The 23,685-nt window shown below is 48.7% G+C and overlaps 1 protein-coding gene across 3 annotated transcripts in view; it reads left to right on the forward strand.

The window, feature by feature from the left end:
• Positions 1–23,685, forward strand: part of ZFYVE9 (zinc finger FYVE-type containing 9) — a 418,761-nt gene that overhangs the window by 328,296 nt on the left and 66,780 nt on the right. For all 3 annotated transcript variants that reach the window (XM_063938878.1, XM_063938877.1, XM_063938876.1), the window contains 4 exons: positions 4,964–5,114; positions 5,208–5,288; positions 8,232–8,394; positions 8,544–8,649. In XM_063938878.1, the coding sequence (XP_063794948.1) occupies positions 4,964–5,114; positions 5,208–5,288; positions 8,232–8,394; positions 8,544–8,649 (501 nt within the window). The remainder of the gene's footprint in view (positions 1–4,963; positions 5,115–5,207; positions 5,289–8,231; positions 8,395–8,543; positions 8,650–23,685) is intronic.

Consider the following 23,685-nt stretch of genomic DNA (forward strand, 5'->3'; position numbering starts at 1 on the left):
CCTCCTCTCTCCCCTCCATCTCTCTGTATCCTTCTCCCTAGTCTCCTACACCTCCTCCTCTCTCCCCTCCATCTCTCTGTATCCTTCTCCCTAGTCTCCTACACCTCCTCCTCTCTCCCCTCCATCTCTCTGTATCCTTCCCCCCTAGTATCCTACACCTCCTCCTCTCTCCCCTCCATCTCTTTGTATCCTTCCCCCCCTAGTCTCCTACACCTCCTCCTCTCTATCCTTCCCCCTAGTCTCCCACACCACCTCCTCTCTCCCCTCCATCCCTCTGTATCCTTGTCTCCTACACCTCCTCCTCTCTCCCCTTCATCCCTCTGTATCCTTCCTCCTAGTCTCCTACACCTCCTCCTCTCTCCCCTCCATCCCTCTGTATCCTTCCCCCCTAGTCTCCTACACCTCCTCCTCTCTCCCCTCCTCTCTCTGTATCCTTCCTCCCTAGTCTCCTACACCTCCTCCTCTCTCCCCTCCATCTCTCTGTATCCTTCCTCCCTAGTCTCCTACACCTCCTCCTCTCTCCCCTCCATCTCTCTGTATCCTTCCCCCCTATTCTCCTACACCACCTCCTCTCTCCCCTCCATCTCTCTGTATCCTTCCTCCCTATTCTCCTACACCTCCTCCTCTCTCCCCTCCATCTCTCTGTATCCTTCCTCCCTATTCTCCTACACCTCCTCCTCTCTCCCCTCCATCTCTCTGTATCCTTCCTCCCTAGTCTCCTACACCACCTCCTCTCTCCCCTCCATCACTCTGTATCCTTCCTCCCTAGTCTCCTACACCACCTCCTCTCTCCCCTCCATCCCTCTGTATCCTTCCTTCCTAGTCTCCTACACCTCCTCCTCTCTCCCCTCCATCTCTCTGTATCCTTCCCCCCCTAGTCTCCTACACCTCCTCCTCTCTCCCCTCCATCTCTCTGTATCCTTCCTCCCTAGTCTCCTACACCTCCTCCTCTCTCCCCTCCATCTCTCTGTATCCTTCCCCCCTAGTCTCCTACACCTCCTCCTCTCTCCCCTCCATCCCTCTGTATCCTTCCTTCCTAGTCTCCTACACCACCTCCTCTCTCCCCTCCATCTCTCTGTATCCTTCCCCCCTAGTCTCCTACACCTCCTCCACTCTCCCCTCCATCTCTCTGTATCCTTCCTCCCTAGTCTCCTACACCTCCTCCTCTCTCCCCTCCATCACTCTGTATCCTTCCTCCCTAGTCTCCTACACCTCCTCCTCTCTCCCCTCCATCACTCTGTATCCTTCCTCCCTAGTCTCCTACACCACCTCCTCTCTCCCCTCCATCCCTCTGTATCCTTCCCCCCTATTCTCCTACACCTCCTCCTCTCTCCCCTCCATCACTCTGTATCCTTCCTCCCTAGTCTCCTACACCTCCTCCTCTCTCCCCTCCATCCCTCTGTATCCTTCCCCCCTAGTCTCCTACACCTCCTCCTCTCTCCCCTCCATCCCTCTGTATCCTTCCCCCCTATTCTCCTACACCTCCTCCTCTCTCCCCTCCATCTCTCTGTATCCTTCCTCCCTAGTCTCCTACACCTCCTCCTCTCTCCCCTCCTTCACTCTGTATCCTTCCTCCCTAGTCTCCTACACCTCCTCCTCTCTCCCCTCCATCCCTCTGTATCCTTCCCCCCTAGTCTCCTACACCTCCTCCTCTCTCCCCTCCATCCCTCTGTATACTTCCCCCCTATTCTCCTACACCTCCTCCTCTCTCCCCTCCATCTCTCTGTATCCTTCCTCCCTAGTCTCCTACACCTCCTCCTCTCTCCCCTCCATCCCTCTGTATCCTTCCTCCCTATTCTCCTACACCTCCTCCTCTCTCCCCTCCATCCCTCTGTAGCCTTCCTCCCTATTCTCCTACACCTCCTCCTCTCTCCCCTCCATCTCTCTGTATCCTTCCTCCCTAGTCTCCTACACCTCCTCCTCTCTCCTCTCCATCTCTCTGTATCCTTCCTCCCTAGTCTCCTACACCACCTCCTCTCTCCCCTCCATCCCTCTGTATCCTTCCTCCCTAGTCTCCTACACCTCCTCCTCTCTCCCCTCCATCTCTCTGTATCCTTCCTTCCTAGTCTCCTACACCACCTCCTCTCTCCCCTCCATCTCTCTGTATCCTTCCCCCCTAGTCTCCTACACCTCCTCCTCTCTCCCCTCCATCTCTCTGTATCCTTCCCCCCTATTCTCCTACACCTCCTCCTCTCTCCCCTCCATCTCTCTGTATCCTTCCTCCCTAGTCTCCTACACCTCCTCCTCTCTCCCCTCCTTCACTCTGTATCCTTCCTCCCTAGTCTCCTACACCTCCTCCTCTCTCCCCTCCATCCCTCTGTATCCTTCCCCCCTAGTCTCCTACACCTCCTCCTCTCCATCTCTCTGTATCCTTCCTCCCTATTCTCCTATACCTCCTCCTCTCTCCCCTCCATCCCTCTGTATCCTCCCCCCTAGTCTCCTACGCCTCCTCCTCTCTCCCCTCCATCCCTCTGTATCCTTCCTCCCTAGTCTCCTACACCTCCTCCTCTCTCCCCTCCTCTGTCTCCCCTCCATCCCTCTGTCTCCTACACCTCCTCCTCTCTCCCCTCCATCCCTCTGTATCCTTCCCCCCCTAGTCTCCTACACCTCCTCCTCTCTCCCCTCCATCCCTCTGTATCCTTCCTCCCTAGTCTCCTACACCACCTCCTCTCTCCCCTCCATCTCTCTGTATCCTTCCTCCCTAGTTTCCTACACCTCCTCCTCTCTCCCCTCCATCTCTCTGTATCCTTCCCCCCTAGTCTCCTACACCTCCTCCTCTCTCCCCTCCATCTCTCTGTATCCTTCCCCCTAGTCTCCTACACCTCCTCCTCTCTCCCCTCCATCTCTCTGTATCCTTCATCCCTAGTCTCCTACACCTCCTCCTCTCTCCCCTCCATCCCTCTGTATCCTTGCCCCCTATTCTCCTACACCTCCTCCTCTCTCCCCTCCATCCCTCTGTATCCTTGCCCCCTATTCTCCTACACCTCCTACTCTCTCCCCTCCATCTCTCTGTATCCTTCCTCCCTAGTCTCCTACACCTCCTCCTCTCTCCCCTCCATCCCTCTGTATCCTTGCCCCCTATTCTCCTACACCTCCTACTCTCTCCCCTCCATCCCTCTGTTTCCTTTCCCCCCCTAGTCTCTACACCTCCTCCTCTCTCCCCTCCTCTGTTTCCCCTCCATCCCTCTGTTTCCTTTCCCCCCCTAGTCTCCTACACCTCCTCCTCTCTCCCCTCCTCTGTCTCACCTCCATCCCTCTGTTTCCTTTCCCCCCCCTAGTCTCTACACCACCTCCTCTCTCCCCTCCTCTGACTCCCCTCCATCCCTCTGTATCCTTCCCCCCTATTCTCCTACACCACCTCCTCTCTCCCCTCCATCCCTCTGTATCCTTCCCCCCTATTCTCCTACACCACCTCCTCTCTCCCCTCCATCCCTCTGTTTCCTTCCCCCCTAGTCTCCTACACCTCCTCCTCTCTCCCCTCCTCTGTCTCACCTCCTCTGTCTCTCCTCCATCGCTCTGTGTCCTTCCCCCCCTAGTCTCCTACACCTCCTCCTCTCTACCCTCCTCTGTCTCCCCTCCATCCCTCTGTTTCCTTCACCCCCTAGTATCCTACACCTCCTCCTCTCTCCCCTCCTATGTCTCCCCTCCATCCCTCTGTAATCTTCCACCTCCTTTCCTGTTACCCCACTTTCTTTCACCTCTGCCCCATGGTCCTGCTACCCCACAACTCAGCCCTGCTCCCTCTCTCCCTTCCCTGTCACCTCCCCACACCCCCATCCACATCACACTGACCTCCCTCCCTGCCCACCTCCTGCAGTTTCCCCTCCTAGCTCAGGCACCTGCACCATCACTACTCTCTCATCATCCCTACCCTCAAAGTTACTCTCACATCATCACTACAGCAACCCTGATAATCTCATTCACATCTCTCCCACAAACTCATACCCCCTATCATGTGCCCTCTGGAATGCCAGATCTGTTTGTAACAAACTGGTCCCCACTCATGACCTTTTCAATACCAACTCCCTACACCTACTAGCCATTACTGACACCTGCATTACCCACTCTGACACTACTTCTCCTGCCGCTCTCTCTGCTGGGGGCCTCGCATTCACACACACACCCCGACCTGGGGGTCGCCATGGTGGTGGTGTTGGGGTCCTTTTACCTTCTAGTTACTCCTACCAACTCATACCACCAGAACCATCCCTTAAATTCTCTACATTTGAGGTCCATGCTATATGCCTCTTCCAACCAGTCCATCTTAGAGTAGCTGTCATTTACCGCCCCCCCTGGTATTGCCTCCAAATTTATCGACAACTTTGCTTCCTGGCTTCCTCACTTTCTATCTTCTGACATTCCCTCCGTTATCCTAGGCGATTTCAACATCCCTATCGATATCCCCACACAATCCCCTGCCTCTAAACTCCTTAACCTCACTTCTTCACTTGGTCTTTCCCAGTGGACCTCCTCACCCTCCCATGTGAATGGGAGCTCACTGGAAGGGGGAAGATGAGCGACGCCACTCAGGAACGGGGGGAAATGAGCGATGTCACTCAGGAACGGGGGGAAATGAGCGATGTCACTCAGGAACGGGGGGAAATGAGCGATGTCACTCAGGAACGGGGGGAAATGAGCGACGTCCCTCAGGAACGGGGGAAAATGAGCGACGTTGCTCAGGAAGGGGGAAAATGAGCGACGTTGCTCAGGAAGGGGGAAAATGAGTGACGTCGCTCAGGAAGGGGGAATATCAGCGACGTCCCTCATTTTCTCAGCAAGTGTGTACGCACAATTAGAGGAAAGAATATTTATTTTACAGTCGCTAATCTTGTGTGTTACATTGTTTTGCATTCAGTGTTGGCTTTAGTGTTTATATATCACGCTGTTGTTTCGTGTAGTTTATCGTTTGTTTACCTGCTCTCCCAGTTTAGTCTACTGACCTTTTTCTCCTAATGGGTCTCAGATGATGAAAGCCATGAACAAATCTAATGAGCATGTACTTGCTGGGGGCACATGCTTTAACCAGAAGGCTGACTCTCACTTGGTGTGTGTACAGAACGACGACGGCAATTACCAAACCCAAGCCATCAGTATTCATAAGCAGCCACGCAAAGGTAAGAACGGTGATGGCTGCTGCTTGAGTTTTCCAGTGTTTATACACACTAGATACCAGTGATTGCTGATAATAGTCTCCTGCTTTATTCTAGTGACTGGAGCCAGCTTCTTTGTCTTCAGTGGAGCACTCAAGGTATCTTCCGGTTTCTTAGCCAAGTCCAGCATTGTAGAAGGTAAATGGGGAACGTGAAATGCGTATAGTAAATTGTTCACGCTGTCATATGGAAGTACTTGGTCATTTGTTGATCCTGTTGGTATTACTAAGCATGCATATATTGATTTGGAGCGGATACAGCATTGGTAGCCAATTGGACTTAAATTACTCAAACCAAAAATATCTTTATAAAGTGCCACACGTGTTCTGTAGCATCGTCCAGGGGGATAAAACCGATCATAAGAAATAGAAGTACAGACAATATATAAATCCACTCATTTGCAGAGCTGTACGTGTCACAAGTCACTGTGGGGTAGATTTATTAAGCTCGGTGAAGTGATAAAGTGGAAGGTGATAAAGGACCAGCCAGTCATCTCCTAACTGTCATTTTTCAAACCGAGCCTGTGACATGGAAGTTAAAATCTGATTGGCTGGTCCTTTATCACCTTCCACTTTATCACTTCACCGAGCTTAATAAATCTGCCCCTGTATTCCTGGAGCCCTCTAATAGGTGTATATGCAATGCATTTCCTTGGCCACACCTACTGTATACTGGACTTTGCCTTCCCACCTCTCTGTCTGAAAGGCTAGATGTGCGAATCGCGTGCTGGTCGGCATCACTACCTGTGGGGAGGTTCTGCCTTCTGAGTATTCCTCACTCCTGCTCCCCTCCTGATTACCCATTCCCCTTCCAGCCCCCCCTCATTCCCCTTCCAGCCCCCCCCCCCTAATTCCTCTTCCAGCCCCCCCCCCATTCCTCTTCCAGCCCCCCCCCCCTCATTCCTCTTCCAGCCCCCCCCCCTCATTCCCCTTCCAGCCCCCCCCCCTCATTCCTCTTCCAGCCCCCCCCCCCCCCCCTCATTCCTCTTCCAGCCCCCCCCTCATTCCTCTTCCAGCCCCCCCCCTCATTCCTCTTCCAGCCCCCCCCCCCCCTCATTCCTCTTCCAGCCCCCCCCCCCTCATTCCTCTTCCAGCCCCCCCCTCATTCCTCTTCCAGCCCCCCCCCTCATTCCTCTTCCAGCCCCCCCCCCCCCTCATTCCTCTTCCAGCCCCCCCCCTCATTCCTCTTCCAGCCCCCCCCCCTCATTCCTCTTCTAGCCCCCCCCCCCCCTCATTCCTCTTCCAGCCCCCCCCCTCATTCCTCTTCCAGCCCCCCCCCCTCATTCCTCTTCCAGCCCCCCCCTCATTGCTCTTCCAGCCCCCCCTCATTGCTCTTCCAGCCCCCCCTCATTGCTCTTCCAGCCCCCCTCATTGCTCTTCCAGCCCCCCCTCATTCCTCTTCCAGCCCCCCTCATTCCTCTTCCAGCCCCCCCTCATTCCTCCCCTCATTGCTCTTCCAGCCCCCCCTCATTCCTCTGCCAGCCCCCCCTCATTCCTCTTCCAGCCCCCCCTCATTCCTCTTCCAGCCCCCCCTCATTCCTCTTCCAGCCCCCCCTCATTCCTCTCTTCCAGCCCCCTCATTCCTCTTCCAGCCCCCCCTCATTCCTCTTCCAGCCCCCCTCATTCCTCTTCCAGCCCCCCTCATTCCTCTTCCAGCCCCCCTCATTCCTCTTCCAGCCCCCCTCATTCCTCTTCCAGCCCCCCTCATTCCTCTTCCAGCCCCCCTCATTCCTCTTCCAGCCCCCCTCATTCCTCTTCCAGCCCCCCTCATTCCTCTTCCAGCCCCCCTCATTCTTCCAGCCCCCCTCATTCCTCTTCCAGCCCCCCTCATTCCTCTTCCAGCCCCCCTCATTCCTCTTCCAGCCCCCCTCATTCCCCTTGCAGCCCCCCTCATTCCCGTTCCAGCCCCCCCTCATTCCTCTTTCCTCTTCCACCCCCCCCTCATTCCTCTTCCAGACCCCCTCATTCCTCTTCCAGACCCCCTCATTCCTCTTCCAGATCCCCTCATTCCTCTTCCAGCCCCCCTCATTCCTCTTCCAGACCCTCATTCCCCCCCTCATTCCCCTTCCAGCCCCCCTCATTCCCCTTCCAGCCCCCCTATTCCTCTCCTCTTCCAGCCCCCCCTCATTCCTCTTCCAGCCCCTCCTCATTCCTCTTCCAGCCCCCCCTCATTCCCCTTCCAGCCCCCCTCATTCCTCTTCCAGCCCCCCCTCATTCCCCTTCCAGCCCCCCTCATTCCTCTTCCAGCCCTCCTCATTCCTCTTCCAGCCCCCCTCATTCCTCTTCCAGCCCCCTCATTCCTTTTCCAGCCCCCGTCATTCCTCTTCCAGCCCCCTCTCATTCCTCTTCCAGCCCCCTCTCATTCCTCTTCCAGCCCCCATTCATTCCTCTTCCAGCCCCCATTCATTCCTCTTCCAGCCCCCCTCATTCCTCTTCCAGACCCCCCTCATTCCTCTTCCAGACCCCCCTCATTCCTCTTCCAGCCCCCATTCATTCCTCTTCCAGCCCCCCTCATTCCTCTTCCAGCCCCCCTCATTCCTCCAGCCCCCCCATTACCCTTCCAGCCTGTACTGTAATAGATTATCTTTCCAACGCTCTCTCCTGCTTTCTGTTACTACATCGTTATAACCTATAGCAGAGGACAGCCACATGGACACACAGGTTTGCAGACCCATCACATTCTCTTCATTTATACAGTTTAACCTTTTAAAGTAATATACATATAATTTGCCATTAATTGAGCTTTGGTTAGGTACACTCTGTTAGAAGTAATAACTCTTTTATGATTATGTATTTCCAAAGGAAAGTATTTGAGTTTTTGGGCAGCAGAATGGGACCCCTTCCACTTTCCAGTTATTGTTAGGGTTTCAGATGCTTCTTCCCAACAACTTTGTGTTTGGTGTTTGCATCCAAAGTGCTGTAACGTTAAGATAGTACATTAAAACAACATTAAATGGCAAGGAAGCCATTCATGTACAGATTAGCCCATGAAACCTGCTTTAGTTTTTGTGGTGGAGGCTCCATGAGATCTTTTCTGGCTTCTTTATTGACTGCACTAATGTGAGTTCTTGTCCTGTGTCAGATGGCGTGATGGTTCAGATTACAGCAGAGAGTATGGATGCACTGAGACAGGCCTTGAGGGATATGAAGGATTTTACCATCACATGTGGAAAGGCGGACGCAGAAGAGTCCCAGGAGCATGTTTATGTGCAATGGGTGGAGGATGACAAGAACTTCAACAAGGGGTAAGGGAACTAGGGAGCATTAGGACAGCACTGTTTGTGTTGCTAGAATATTCCCTGTTCTGCTGTTATGTCATTAGTAAGGGTGAGGAAAGATTCATCAAATTTAGCAGAAATTCTGTTGTGACCGTCTGTCATCACTCTCTCTGCAGAATCACCAGCCCCATCGATGGGAAATCCTTGGAGTCTGTGACCAGTGTAAAAATTTCTCATGGCTCAGAGTATAAAGCCAACGGGAAAATCATACGCTGGACAGAGGTATGAAATATTCTAAGATGGGACAGGAAAAATGATGAAAACCCAGACTACCCACTCAAAATGTATATATTATAACATGTATGCCAGACTGTCATATTGCCTCATTCCAGTTCTCTATGACGTTATCCTTTCTCCAATCCTATTGTATTTTACACAGTTGAGTACTAAAGGTATTGCTCATCATTATAGCTGGAGATTAGAGGGAAATTGTAGTACTTGCATTCTGCTCAATACTGGCCATGTGTAGAAATGCAATGGTTATGCGTGACCAGCGGCCGGGATCCCAGCCGCCAAACTGCAGCAGGGGGGCGAGCGCAACAAAGCCCCTTGTGGGCTAGGTTGCTCACTGCATTCGCCACAGGTTCTGTTCCCGCTCTATGGGTGCCGTGGACCCCACTGCTGGGATGGTGACTACATCCTGTAGAAATAACTTGGTAAAGCAATCCACCGTATTTTAATATAAAACAGCAATAGAAATGTTGCAGTTTTGGCTTTCTTTAGATGTTTAGGGATTTGGGGGTGTTTTTTGTTGTATGTACTATTTTATTGGCTCTACTTCTTGAAGCAAAGCGATGTCAACCCAGACGAGTGGGTGCCTGGCAGGCAGGAGAGCATTTACATGACATGAACCTGAGAACATGTTTCTGTATCCTGTTTTCTCTCTACTGTGTGTATATCAGTTTTCGCTACAGTTCCATTTATTTGTTTTGCTGACCACGCCTCAAGTTGTATGGTCCTGACCCCTCCATGCTGCTGCATTCTGTATTCAAGGACATGGCTAGGGTTTCCTGGATAGATGGTGTGACCAAAACTTCAGAAAGGTTACAGCCATTTGTGTACCACATGCCCCTATATATGGCACCTGCTACACAAACCCATTTCTCTCCTGACACTGGGGGACACTGGAAAAGCCGGGGTTAAGTGAGTGAGTAAACTAAGCACATTCTAACGTGTTGCTGAAACTCAAGCTCCTCCTTAAAATCCCATACTACAAGGTGCAGGGGTTGTCTCCCTTTTTCCAGGGGTTGGTGCAGGAGTCTTTCTATTTAGAGACCTGTTTGGGCACAGCTTCTTTCTCTAGGTTCTAGAAAAAACTGGCATGGATCCTCTCCAGATAGGTAAGGCCTGTACTGTACTTCAGAGTTAGAGGATTGGGAAGATTCAGATCTGTCTTCTGTGGCAGAAGATGATGTACAGGGTGTGGAAGTCTTTGAGGGTTGTCAGATAGGTGCATCACATTCAGGGTGATTCTGAAGTTCAAGATTTAGTTCTGATAAAGAAGGAAAAGAAAAAGGCTATTGGTTTCCCTGCATCTTCTGAATAAATTATTTATTTAAAGAGGCTTGGTCTCTATGGTAGATGCACTGGTTACCCCTCTGGCTAGGGCTACTACAATTCTGGTGCGTAATGCAGCCTCATTGAAAGGATAGCCTGGACAGGAAGAATAATCATTTCTTGGTTGCTAGTGTTATACCCATTTTGGCAACTGTCTTAGTGAGTAAAGTTGTTGAACGCTATGCAGGCCAGGTGGAGGAAGGCATTCCGGTTGGGTTCGATAAGAGCCAAGTTGTTATTCCTCATTGATATGGTAAGAGAGGCTTCTGCCTATCTGGATGAGGCAGCAATTTATGCTTAGCTGGACGCTTGTGTCTCTAGGGTAGTAGTGGCTGTGCTTAGACCTCTGTTGCAGGCGGTCAGGGATTTAGAAAAAGTGCTTAATAATTAATAATTTTATTTATATAACACGCTTTCTCCAAAAGGCCCCAAGGCTCTTAATAATGAACATAATAAAGTACAGAAACCATGTACTGTACTCGGAAGCTTTTCAGAAAATACAGAGAGCATGGAGATACTAAAGGGACATTAAAGAAATGCGAAGTAAACAAGATAATCTTTCAAACTGTACAAGGAAGTGAATTCCAAAGACTTTGAGCCGTATGACTAAAAGCTGAATGAATTCCTGATGAGTTATGGGAGATTCTAGGTACTGCTAAAAATCCTTCATCTACAGATTGCAGTAATCGAGTGGGGCAGTATGCAATCAGAAGCTGCTTCAGGTATCTAGGGCCCTGGTCAAATAGGTCTTTGAAAGTCAGTAAATTGTTCTTACAGGCAGCCAGTGGAGTAAGTGGAGAACGAAGGATGGTTGGTTAACAGCCTGGCAGCTGTATTTTTTACCACCTGTGAGCTGTGCCATTCTTTTGCTGGAAGACCAGGGTAGAAGGCATTGCAATAGTCTAGGCGTGATGCTACAAATACATGTATGACTTTTGGCAGGTCTTCAGAGGGAAGTGCTTGATTCTGGCTAAGTTCCTCAGATGAAATAATGAGGTTTGATTGTGGCTGATATTTGATGTTTAAGTGTCAAGCCACCATCCAGAACAACGCCATCATTCCGTACATGAGTAAACTTTTGTAATTCTCAACCTCCAAGGGTAAGTCCAGTTGGTTGGTTATGCTGCAGTCCTGTAGTTTGATGTTGAGGTCCTATCATAAGGACATCTATTTTATGAGGATTCATTTGCAGCAATCTGGCATTCATCCACTACTGGAGCTCAGCTAGACAGCCATTTAGGATTGTTTTGGGGCTCTCAGTACCAGGTACAAATGACAGGTACAGTTGTGTATCCTCTGGATACCAGTAGTAGACCAGGTCATCGGCACCTGATTATTATTTCACCCAGTGATAGCATGTGTACTACAAAAAGCATGGGGGATAGTATAGAACCTTGTGGAACACCACATGGCAGTGGCGCTGGTGACGATGAGTATACTCTGTCTAGATGAAACTCTCTGTGACCTGCCGGTGAGAAATGTTTTGAATTAGCTATGCCAATTCAGTCCACACAAATTTTTCAGGCCCTCAATCAGAATCCCATGGTCCACAGTATCAAATGCAGCAAAGAGATCTAGAAGGATTAAGATTGACCAGTCACCTCTGTCTCTTGCCATCAGAAGAGCTTTTAACACACACACCAGAGCTGTTTTAGTGCTGTATCTTCTGAATCCTGATTGGAATGGATCAGAAATATCATGTGTTGTGAGGGGGGTTTCCAGTTAAGTTGCAACCACGTTCTCAGTAGCCTTTCCTAGAAAAGGAAGGTTTGCTACTGGTCTGTTGTTGGTCATGCAGTCGCGATTTAAATTAGGTTTCTCTGACGTCCTAGTGGATGCTGGGAACTCCGTAAGGACCATGGGGAATAGACGGGCTCCGCAGGAGACTGGGCACTCTAAAAGAAAGATTAGGTACTATCTGGTGTGCACTGGCTCCTCCCTCTATGCCCCTCCTCCAGACCTCAGTTAGATTTCTGTGCCCGGCCGAGCTGGATGCACACTAGGGGCTCTCCTGAGCTCCTAGAAAGAAAGTATATGTTAGGTTTTTTATTTTACAGTGAGACCTGCTGGCAACAGGCTCACTGCAACGAGGGACTAAGGGGAGAAGAAGCGAACCTACCTGCTTGCAGCTAGCTTGGGCTTCTTAGGCTACTGGACACCATTAGCTCCAGAGGGATCGACCGCAGGACCCGTCCTTGGTGTTCGTTCCCGGAGCCGCGCCGCCGTCCCCCTTACAGAGCCAGAAGCATGAAGATGGTCCGGAAAATCGGCGGCAGAAGACTTCAGTCTTCACCAAGGTAGCGCACAGCACTGCAGCTGTGCGCCATTGCTCCTCATACACACTTCACACTCCGGTCACTGAGGGTGCAGGGCGCTGGGGGGGGCGCCCTGAGCAGCAATAAAAACACCTTGGCTGGCAAAATAATCACAATATATAGCCCCAGAGGCTATATATGTGATAATTACCCCTGCCAGAATCCATAAAAAAGCGGGAGAAAAGTCCGCGAAAAAGGGGCGGAGCTATCTCCCTCGGCACACTGGCGCCATTTTCTCTTCACAGTGTAGCTGGAAGACAGCTCCCCAGGCTCTCCCCTGTAGTTTTCAGGCTCAAAGGGTTAAAAAGAGAGGGGGGGCACTAAATTTAGGCGCAATATTGTTTATACAAGCAGCTATTGGGAAAAATTCACTCAGTGATAGTGTTTATCCCTACATTATATAGCGCTCTGGTGTGTGCTGGCATACTCTCTCTCTGTCTCCCCAAAGGGCTGTGTGGGGTCCTGTCCTCAGTCAGAGCATTCCCTGTGTGTGCGCGGTGTGTCGGTACGGCTGTGTCGACATGTTTGATGAGGAGGCTTATGTGGAGGCGGAGCAGATGCCGATAAATGGGATGTCGCCCCCTGTGGGCCGACACCAGAGTGGATGGATAGGTGGAAGGTATTAACCGACAGTGTCAACTCCTTACATAAAAGGCTGGATGACGTAACAGCTATGGGACAGCCGGCTTCTCAGCCCGCGCCTGCCCAGGCGTCTCAAAGGCCATCAGGGGCTCAAAAATGCCCGCTCCCTCAGATGGCAGACACAGATGTCGACACGGAGTCTGACTCCAGTGTCGACGAGGTTGAGACATATACACAATCCACTAGGAACATCCGTTACATGATCCCGGCAATAAAAAATGTGTTACACATTTCTGACATTAACCCAAGTACCACTAAAAAAAAAAAAAAAAAGGGTTTTATGTTTGGGGAGAAAAAGCAGGCAGTGTTTTGTTCCCCCATCAAATGAGTGAATGAAGTGTGAAAAAGCGTGGGTTCCCCCGATAAGAAACTGGTAATTTCTAAAAAGTTACTGATGGCGTACCTTTTCACGCCAGAGGATAAGTTACGCTGGGAGATATCCCCTAGGGTGGATAAGGCGCTCACACGTTTGTCAAAAAAGGTGGCACTGCCGTCTTAGGATACGGCCACTTTGAAGGTACCTGCTGATAAAAACCAGGAGGCTATCCTGAAGTCTGTATTTACACACTCAGGTACTAGACTGAGACCTGCAGATAGTGCTGCTGCAGCGTGGTCTGTAACCCTGTCAAACAGGGATACTATTTTGCGAACATAAGTCGTCGTCTTATATATGAGGGATGCAGAGAGGGATATTTTGCCGGCTGGCATCCAGAATTAATGCAATGGCCATTCTGTCAGGAGGGTATTAGAGACCCGACACTGGACAGGTGATGCTGACTTTAAAAGGCACATAAAGCCTTATAAGGGTGAGGAATTGTTTGGGGATGGTCTCTGGGACCTCGTATCCACAGCAACAGCTGGGAAGAAATTTTTTTACCTCAGGTTTCCTCACAGCCTAAGAAAGCACTGTATTATCAGATACAGTCCTTTCGGCTTCAGAAAAGCAAGCGGGTCAAAGGCGCTTCCTTTCTGCACAAAGACGAGGGAAGAGGGAAAAAGCTGCACCAGTCAGCCAGTTCCCAGAATCAAAATTCTTCCCCCGCTTCCTCTGAGTCCACCGCATGACGCGGGGGCTCCACAGGCGTAGCCAGGTACGGTGGGGGGCCGCCTCAAAAATTTCAGCGATCAGTGGGCTCGCTCACAGGTGGATCCCTGGATCCTTCAAGTAGTATCTCAGGGGTGCAGGCTGGAATTCGAGGCGTCTCCCCCCCGCCGTTTCCTCAAATCTGCCTTGCCAACAACTCCCTCAGGCAGGGAGGCTGTGCTAGAGGCAATTCACACCCAGCAGGTGATAGTCAAGGTGCCCCTACTTCAACAAGGACGGGGTTACTATTCCACACTGTTTGTGGTACCGAAACCGGACGGTTCGGTGAGACCCATTTTAAATTTGAAGTCCTTGAACACATACATAAAAAAATTCAAGTTCAAGATGGAATCGCTCAGGGCGGTTATTGCAAGCCTGGAGGAGGGGGATTACATGGTATCCCTGGACATCAAGGATGCTTACCTACATGTCCTCATTTACCATCCTCACCAGGAGTACCTCAGATTTGTGGTACAGGATTGCCAGTACCAATTCCAAACACTGCCGTTTGGACTGTCCACGGCACCGAGGGTCTTTACCAAGGTAATGGCAGAAATGATGATACTCCTTCGAAAAAAGGGAGTTTTTAATTATCCCGTACTTGGACGATCTCCTTATAAAGGCGAAGTCCATGGAGCAGTTGTTGGTCGGAGTAGCACTATCTCGGGAAGGGCTACAACAGCACGGAGGGATTCTATACATTCCAAAGTCACAGCTGGTTCCTACCACACGCCTGCTGTTCCTGGGGATGGTTCTGGACACAGAACAGAAAAAAGTGTTTCTCCCGCAGGAGAAAGCCAAGGAGCTGTCATCTCTAGTCAGAGACCTTCTGAAACCAAAACAGGTATCGGTGCATCACTGCACACGAGTCCTGGGAAAAATGGTAGCTTCTTACGAAGCAAAATTCCATTCGGCAGGTTCCATGCAAGAACCTTTCAGTGGGACCTCTTGGACAAGTGGTCGGAATCGCATCTTCAGATGCATCGGCTGATAACCCTGTCTCCAAGGACCAGGGTATCTCTACTGTGGTGGCTGCAGAGTGCTCATCTTCAAGAGGGCCGCAGATTCGGCATACAGGACTGGGTCCTGGTAACCACGGATGCCAGCCTTCGAGGCTGGGGGGCAGTCACACAGGCAAGAAATTTCCAATGACTTTGGTCAAGTCAGTAGTCGTCCCTACACATAAATATTCTGGAACTGAGGGCCATTTACAATGCCCTAAGTCTGGCAAGGCCTCTGCTTCAAAACCAGCCGGTACTGATCCAATCAGACAACATCACGGCAGTCGCCCATGTAAACCGACAGGGCGGCACAAGAAGCAGGATGGCGATGGCAGAAGCCACAAGGATTCTCCGATGGGCGGAAAATCACGTGTTAGCACTGTCAGCAGTGTTCATTCCGGGAGTGGACAACTGGGAAGCAGACTTCCTCAGCAGACACGACCGACACCCGGGAGAGTGGGGACTTCATCCAGAAGTCTTCCAACTGTTGGTAAACCGTTGGGAAAGGCCACAGGTGGACATGATGGCGTCCCACCTAAACAAAAAACTAGATATTGCGCCAGGTCAAGGGACCCTCAGGCAATAGCTGTGGACGCTCTAGTGACACCGTGGGTGTACCAGTCGGTTTATGTATTCCCTCCTCTGCCTCTCATACCAAAGGTACTGAGAATAATAAGAAAACGAGGAGTAAGAACGATACTCGTGGTTCCGGATGGGCCAAGAAGAGCTTGGTACCCAGAACTTCAAGAAATAATATCAGAGGACCCATGGCCTCTACCGCTCAGACAGGATCTGCTACAGCAGGGGCCCTGTCTGTTCCAAGACTTACCGCGTCTGCGTTGGACGGCATGGCGGTTGAATTCCGGATCCTAAAGCAAAAGGGCATTCCGGAGGAAGTCATTCCTATGCTGATAAAAGCCAGGAAAGAAGTAACCGCAAACCATTATCACCGTATTTGGCGAAAATATGTTGCGTGGTGTGAGGCCAGGAAGGCCCCAACAGAGGAATTTCAGCTGGGTCGTTTTCTGCACTTCCTACAGTCAGGAGTAACTATGGGCCTAAAATTGGGTTCCATTAAGGTCCAGATTTCGGCTCTGTCGATTTTCTTCCAGAAAGAACTGGTTTCACTGCCTGGAGTTCAGACATTTGTAAAGGGAGTGCTACATATTCAGCCCCTTTTTTGTGCCTTCTGTGGCACCTTGGGATCTCAACGTGGTGTTGAGTTTCTTAAAATCACTTTGGTTTGAGCCACTTAAAACTGTGGATTTGAAATATCTCACGTGGAAAGTGGTCATGTTATTGGCCTTGGCTTCGGCCAGGCGTGTGTTAGAATTGGCGGCTTTGTCATGTAAAAGCCCTTATCTGATTTTCCATATGGATAGGGCAGAATTGAGGACTCGTCCCCAGTTTCTCCCTAAGGTGGTATCAGCTTTTCACTTGAACCAACCTATTATAGTGCCTGCGGCTACTAGGGACTTGGAAGATTCCAAGTTACTGGACGTAGTCAGGGCCTTAAAAATTTATATTTCCAGGACGGCTGGAGTCAGGAAAACTGACTCGTTTTTTATCCTGTAGGCACCCAACAAAATAGGTGCTCCTGCTTCTAAGCAGACTATTGCTCGCTGAATTTGTAGCACAATTCAGCTGGAGCATTCTGCGGCTGGATTGCCGCATCCTAAATCAGTAACAGCCCATTCCACGAGGAAAGTGGGCTCATCTTGGGCGGCTGCCCGAGGGGTCTCGGCTTTACAACTTTGCCGAGCTGCAACTTGGTCAGGGGCAAACACGTTTGCTAAATTCTACAAATTTGATACCCTGGCTGAGGAGGACCTTGAGTTCTCTCATTCGGTGCTGCAGAGTCATCCACACTCTCCCGCCCGTTTTGGAGCTTTGGTATAATCCCCATGGTCCTTACGGAGTTCCCAGCATCCACTAGGACGTCAGAGAAAATAAGATTTTACTCACCGGTAAATCTATTTCTCGTAGTCCGTAGTGGATGCTGGGCGCCCATCCCAAGTGCGGATTGTCTGCAATACTTGTATATAGTTATTGCCTAACTAAAGGGTTATTGTTGAGCCATCTGTTGAGAGGCTCAGTTATGTTTCATACTGTTAACTGGGTATAGTATCACGAGTTATACGGTGTGATTGGTGTGGCTGGTATGAGTCTTACCCGGGATTCAAAATCCTTCCTTATTGTGTCAGCTCTTCCGGGCACAGTATCCTAACTGAGGTCTGGAGGAGGGGCATAGAGGGAGGAGCCAGTGCACACCAGATAGTACCTAATCTTTCTTTTAGAGTGCCCAGTCTCCTGCGGAGCCCGTCTATTCCCCATGGTCCTTACGGAGTTCCCAGCATCCACTACGGACTACGAGAAATAGATTTACCGGTGAGTAAAATCTTATTTTTTAAGGAGAGGTCTAACAATTGCTTCTTTAGCGGTTCATGAAAATGCCTGTCTGCAAAGGGGATTTAACTACACTGCTCAAAAAAAATAAAGGGAACGCTAAAATAACACATCCTAGATCTGAATGAATGAAATATTCTTATTAAATACTTTGTTTTTTACATAGTTGAATGTGCTGACAACAAAATCACACAAAAATGATCAATGGAAATCAAATTTATTAACCCATGGAGGTCTGGATTTGGAGTCACACTCAAAATTAAAGTGGAAAAACACACTACAGGCTGATCCAACTTTGATGTAATGTCCTTAAAACAAGTCAAAATGAGGCTCAGTAGTGTGTGTGGCCTCCACGTGCCTGTATGACCTCCCTACAACGCCTCGGCATGCTCCTGATGAGGTGGCAGATGGTCTCCTGATGGATCTCCTCCCACACCTGGACTAAAGCATCCGCCAACTCCTGGACAGTCTGTGATGCAACGTGGCGTTGGTGGATGGAGCGAGACATGATGTCCCAGATGTGCTCGATTGGATTCAGGTCTGGGGAACGGGCGGGCCAATCCATAGCATCAATGCCTACGTCTTGCAGGAACTGCTGACACACTCCAGCCACATGAGGTCTAGCATTGTCTTGCATTAGGAGGAACCCAGGGCCAACCGCACCAACATATGGTCTCACAAGGGGTCCGAGGATCTCATACCTAATGGCAGGCTACCTCTGGCGAGCACATGGAGGGCTGTGCGGCCCCCCAAAGAAATGCCACCTCACACCATTACTGACCCACTGCCAAGCTGGTCATGCTGGAGGATGTTGCAGGCAGCAGAACGTTCTCCTTGGCGTCTCCAGACTCTGTCACGTCTGTCACGTGCTCAGTGAGAACCTGCTTTCATCTGTGAAGAGCACAGGGCGCCAGTGGCGAATTTGCCAATCTTGGTGTTCTCTGGCAAATGCCAAACGTCCTGGACGGTGTTGGGCTGTAAGCACAACCCCCACCTGTGGACATCGGGCCCTCATACCACCCTCATGGAGTCTGTTTCTGATCGTTTGAGTAGACACATGCACATTTGAAGCTTGCTGGAGGTCATTTTGCAGGGCTCTGGCAGTGCTCCTCCTGTTCCTCCTTGCACAAAGGCGGAGGTAGCGGTCCTGCTGCTGGGTTGTTGCCCTCCTACGGCCTCCTTCACGTCTCCTGATGTACTGGCCTGTCTCCTGGTAGCGCCTCCATGCTCTGGACACTACACTGACAGACACAGCAAACCTTCTTGCCACAGCTCGCATTGATGTGCCATCCTGGGTGAGCTGCACTACCTGAGCCACTTGTGTGGGTTGTAGACTCCGTCTCATGCTACCACTAGAGTGAAAGCACCGCCAGCTTTCAAAAGTGACCAAAACATCACCCAGAAAGCATAGGAGCTGAGAAGTGGTCTGTGGTCACCACCTGCAGAACAACTCCTTTATTGGGGGTGTCTTGCTAATTGCCTATAATTTCCACCTGTTGTCTATTCCATTTGCACAACAGCATGTGAAATTGATTGTCAATCAGTGTTGCTTCCTAAGTGGACAGTTTGATTTCACAGAAGTGTGATTGACTTGTAGTTACATTGTGTTGTTTAAGTGTTCCCTTTGTGAATGCCAAATTGCTCTCTCACAAATATTTAAAATGCCCGCTCTAATATATATTGCAGACGCCAGGCGCATCTTATTACCATATACGATAAAAGTGCGCTGTACATCGCAAAACACTGCATCCCATAAGAGAAAACAATACACCCACACATTATCTGAGTTCCAAAGCTCATTGATGTATATATTTGTTATTAAAAGGATATGGATTCAATATATTACAATGTACAGTATACCTATAGTTACAACTCATACAGTAAGCAGTTAATACATACAGTTACAGTTACATACAGTTACAGGCCAGCAATACAATACCATTCCCTCAAAGCTTAGGTCTCTCTCTCTCTCTCTCTCTCTAAAATCATGCTGGGACTCCATCTTACGCTGAGACCAAAACAGGAACTGACCTCATGTGTGATCAGCAATGTGTTCTCTAGTTTTTTTGGGGGGAGGGAACTTACTCATTCATGATGAGTCACTAGTCTCTTTGTATATGCTTAACAGGTTCAGCCTTGGGGACATCCAAAGGGCTGGCCTGAGTTTCCTGTCCACTACCTGTTTGGAATATCTATTGTTCTAATAAAAGTGATTTTAGCTTACATACATTTAATCATAATTATTTGTTGCAATGTCCTACAACTTTATAACAAGTATCGAATGAATCTACACATTAATCTGGTTGCTTAAATAGTAAATATGACAGGCCTATCTTGCTTCGTTCAAATAATACACATACATGACATTACTTCATTATATAATTTTAAATCATCATGATGTCTGGCGCTTGATATTAATATAGTTATGTACTGTATGAAATAAGTGTCGAATCCATCTCTGTGGCATGTCCGCGTAAATGCGTGTATTACCATATATTGCTGTGCTCGCTGCGCGTATTTGCAAGTATAGCAACTCATAATGTGTGTAGTTTGTATGTTCTTTTTATGTAATATTTTTGACTTCGACAGTCCACCCTTTGGCAGTAAACAATAACTGCCATCAATTATTAACATAAGAAAAAAATATTTCATACAATAATCGGTGACCTAGACACAAGTATGTATTAATTTTGCAAATCAGACACATGACTATATTTGGGGAAGACAGGGAGGAAGACGAGACATCCTCTATATGCACTCGGCGGTCACAGGACCACTGGTTGGGTGTGGGACAACATTCAACCTATAGAGTATGCTGGGACAGTGCTTTGGCCTATAATGTCTGATTTGCGACGAACATTTCACACATACATGTACCTACGTCTTTGTACACTGATGTTTGGATTCGATTTGAGGTTCTGCTGGGTAGATGATGATAAAGCTAAATATTTATCCTTTAACACAAGCTATTTACTAATACCGTGAAGCCGTAATGACTGCTAAACCTCGTGCACGTGCTACGCACTTTGTACGCTATTTGCGTACAAAGACCTCGCACGGGGTACGCAAGTTACGTACACACGCTACGCTGGGTGTACGGAATACACACAGCGAGCGTACACACAGACAATATCCTTTTTAAACCTTAAACACAGAGTATGCTTATACTATAAACCTTAGCATTGAGGTACTGTAATGATATAACACTGATTAACCTTAGTATTTAAGCCAGCTGTTTGAGCGATTGAGATGCTCAGAAACCCTTAGTAATAAATGGTGAAACACACAAACACTTGTTAAGGTTCCAACACCTTACTGGATGATTTTAGTATGTAAAAGGGACAAGAAAACAGTTTACAGCTTATACACTACAGACCTAACATTAATAACTAAACAGAATAACTAAACAGTAAGATACACAATAGCGAACGAACGCAAACACAAATACATAGAATAAGAATGAATGGCTTACATTAAACGGGTAACAAAGTGGCCACAGAGAAACATACCATACGGGGGAACACTCGCTAGCGCAACCGGATCCAGTCCTCCAATTATCCAACAGATAAATGTTGATGAGAGAGAGTACTGGCCGGTCATGGGACAGTGGCCTTTATATACACAACATACAGTACACTACAATGGGCCCTACAATCTCATTGTTCATTGGACACAGGAATGTCTCTCTGCACTATAACAAAAGGTCATAGGTGGATTTGAACAGGTGGGCTGTGACTATTTCAAACTGCTCAGGTGGGAGGTATCCACAGGATTCCCGCCGCGTGGATAATGAACTGCAAATACAGTAAATGTCCATAAACTTCTTATAGACATAACTATACGCAGGAGCGATTTATCTCTTCCTAACCAACACCGGAATGTTTCTAATAAAATACTCTTCCGTTAGATACTAGACACCACCGTTCAGCCTTTGCCTGACCCTTCATATCATGCAAAGAGGAATTCCCAAGTCCCCGAACCATTTACACTAAACATACTTGCAGATATTATTAAGGGGAATACTATCTACAAAACACGCTATATGGGTTAACTATGCTATAAACGAGTCGCCAGCTACAGGCTCACAAACTCCGCCGTAAATACCCACATTATGCGCAATATCGCTGGAGCGATATCACGCAACTTGCGGATGTGTGCACGTACGGCGGACTGAGTGCACGCGCAGCGGGCATGTGCATGGGGTTAGTATATGGCAATGTGAAGCATGATATTTTTTGACTTTGACAGTCCACCCTTTGGCAGTCACCAGTAACTGCCACTTTCTAAACAATTGAAACAGAAAAATATATGTCATCATGGAATACCTTTTTATGATTGGGTAGAGGGAGGAGAGGAGAAGGTGGGAAAGATATGACCTAATGAGATAGTGGAAAGTATGTGTGTATGAAATCCATGTCTGAGGGGTCATGTATCATCGTGCCGTACGTGTTCTAAATCAAGCTTCGAGGTATTGCGAAGTATACATTGAATCCTTCTTATCCCGTATCAAGGGTCTGTGGATGGGCTGTCAAACTTTACCGAGCTCTTTCCGGCTTTTGGTTACAACAAATGGGGTGCACATTAGTTGATGATACATGAAGGGGGAGAATATGTGAGTGCTAATATATGAAAATCACCTGTCGACTATGTGGGGTACTACCTGGAGGTTGTAGAGATGAAGATAAGAAACATGCGTTATAAATGCATTCGTATAATGTTATGTGAGATTTAGTATGCAGTCGCCGATTGGGGTCTTGTTGATGTCTTGTCTGATGTCTTGTCCGGATTGTCGTATCTTTATTGTAGCTCTGCGGTTTGTCAGCAAACAAAGCTTCTTCAAGTGTCCATAAAAAGAATTACAGTCTCTAAAAGTGTCTGTGACACAGTTCATCATTGGTCTGTATAGGGGGTCATCAAATTCTTCTTCCAGGTGGATCTCTTGGTACCTCTGAGAAAATCAAAGGAGAAACGGGTGAAAGAAACGGACCGTGGAATCACATTTTATCACAACATTGTCTCGATTGACGGTCATAAATGAAATTAGTTGTTGTTACAATGCCCTCACTCCTTAGACTCATCACCTTGGTACTACGCTTGCAATTCATTAGACTCCGAACACATCTGAATACCAGACCAATCAATATGATAACTCCCAGGATACACAAGAGGAATTTCCCTACGTCCATGATGACGCTCTGAGCCCATTCTCCTAAACCTGAAAACCAATTTTGTGGGTTCAACCATGACACCCAGCCAGTCAATTCATTACCCACAGCAGCGAGTGTAAGATTGTGCCTCCTTCGAAACTCCCACTTTAATTGCAATATATCATCCATTTTTCGATCTATAACCTCGGTTGGGTCCTCAGTGCTGTTAGTGATATATGTACAACATATCACGCCATACTGAGTTGCTAGGGTGACACAATACCCGCCTGTTACCGCTGTGAGGTAATTGAGAACCATTCTATGCTGGACCAGCTCTGTTTTGTAGGCTTGCAGCTCTCTCCCAGTATACCTGAAGGTGTCATCATACATCTCGGTGATATTGTCTAACAGGTTCGCTAGCGCAGATATATACCTATAATTTATAACTCCTCTGGCGGTACGGGTGATATCTAACGCGAGTAGGAATTGAATCCCGGTGGATTCATGAATCAAATCAGAGGCCGCATGCTCTGTCCTATCTACAAGGTGTCTTTTAACGATGTGTTCGTAATGAGTGTGAGTGTAAGGAGCTTGGGCACTGCGGTGAATGTCTTTCATTTTGTTATGGGCAATGGTCATTACTTCAGGCAGTACTTTTCCAACGTAACACAATCCCTCTGAGTTTGGGGCAAGCCACTTATACGCCTTCCTCCCACATATGAAATATGCATCATCAGGGAGAACATATGGGATGGAAAATGACATAACCATATTACAAACCTTCATGAAAACAGTCCTATCCCTAACTCTTTCATTTGTCTAGTACACGTATCAGGCTGTATGACATGTGCACAGTATCCTGGTGATACTTCTCCAACTCGCATGATCCTACTTCCTAGAGTGTACCTATACCGGAAATATTTTCCACTGTCGGCTATTTGGCGTATAAGTTCTGAGTCTAGGGGCATTTTGTCGGCTCTGTGTGACAATGTCATGGTTTGGTTGTTCCATGACACTTCCCAATTTCCCGGCTTTCGGGGATTGGAAATGTTAAAACATATATTAGGGACCTATCTACATGGTATTGGTGGAGCTTTAAACTAGGA

The sequence above is a fragment of the Pseudophryne corroboree genome, chromosome 9 (assembly GCF_028390025.1).
Source record: "Pseudophryne corroboree isolate aPseCor3 chromosome 9, aPseCor3.hap2, whole genome shotgun sequence".
Lineage (NCBI taxonomy): Eukaryota > Metazoa > Chordata > Amphibia > Anura > Myobatrachidae > Pseudophryne > Pseudophryne corroboree.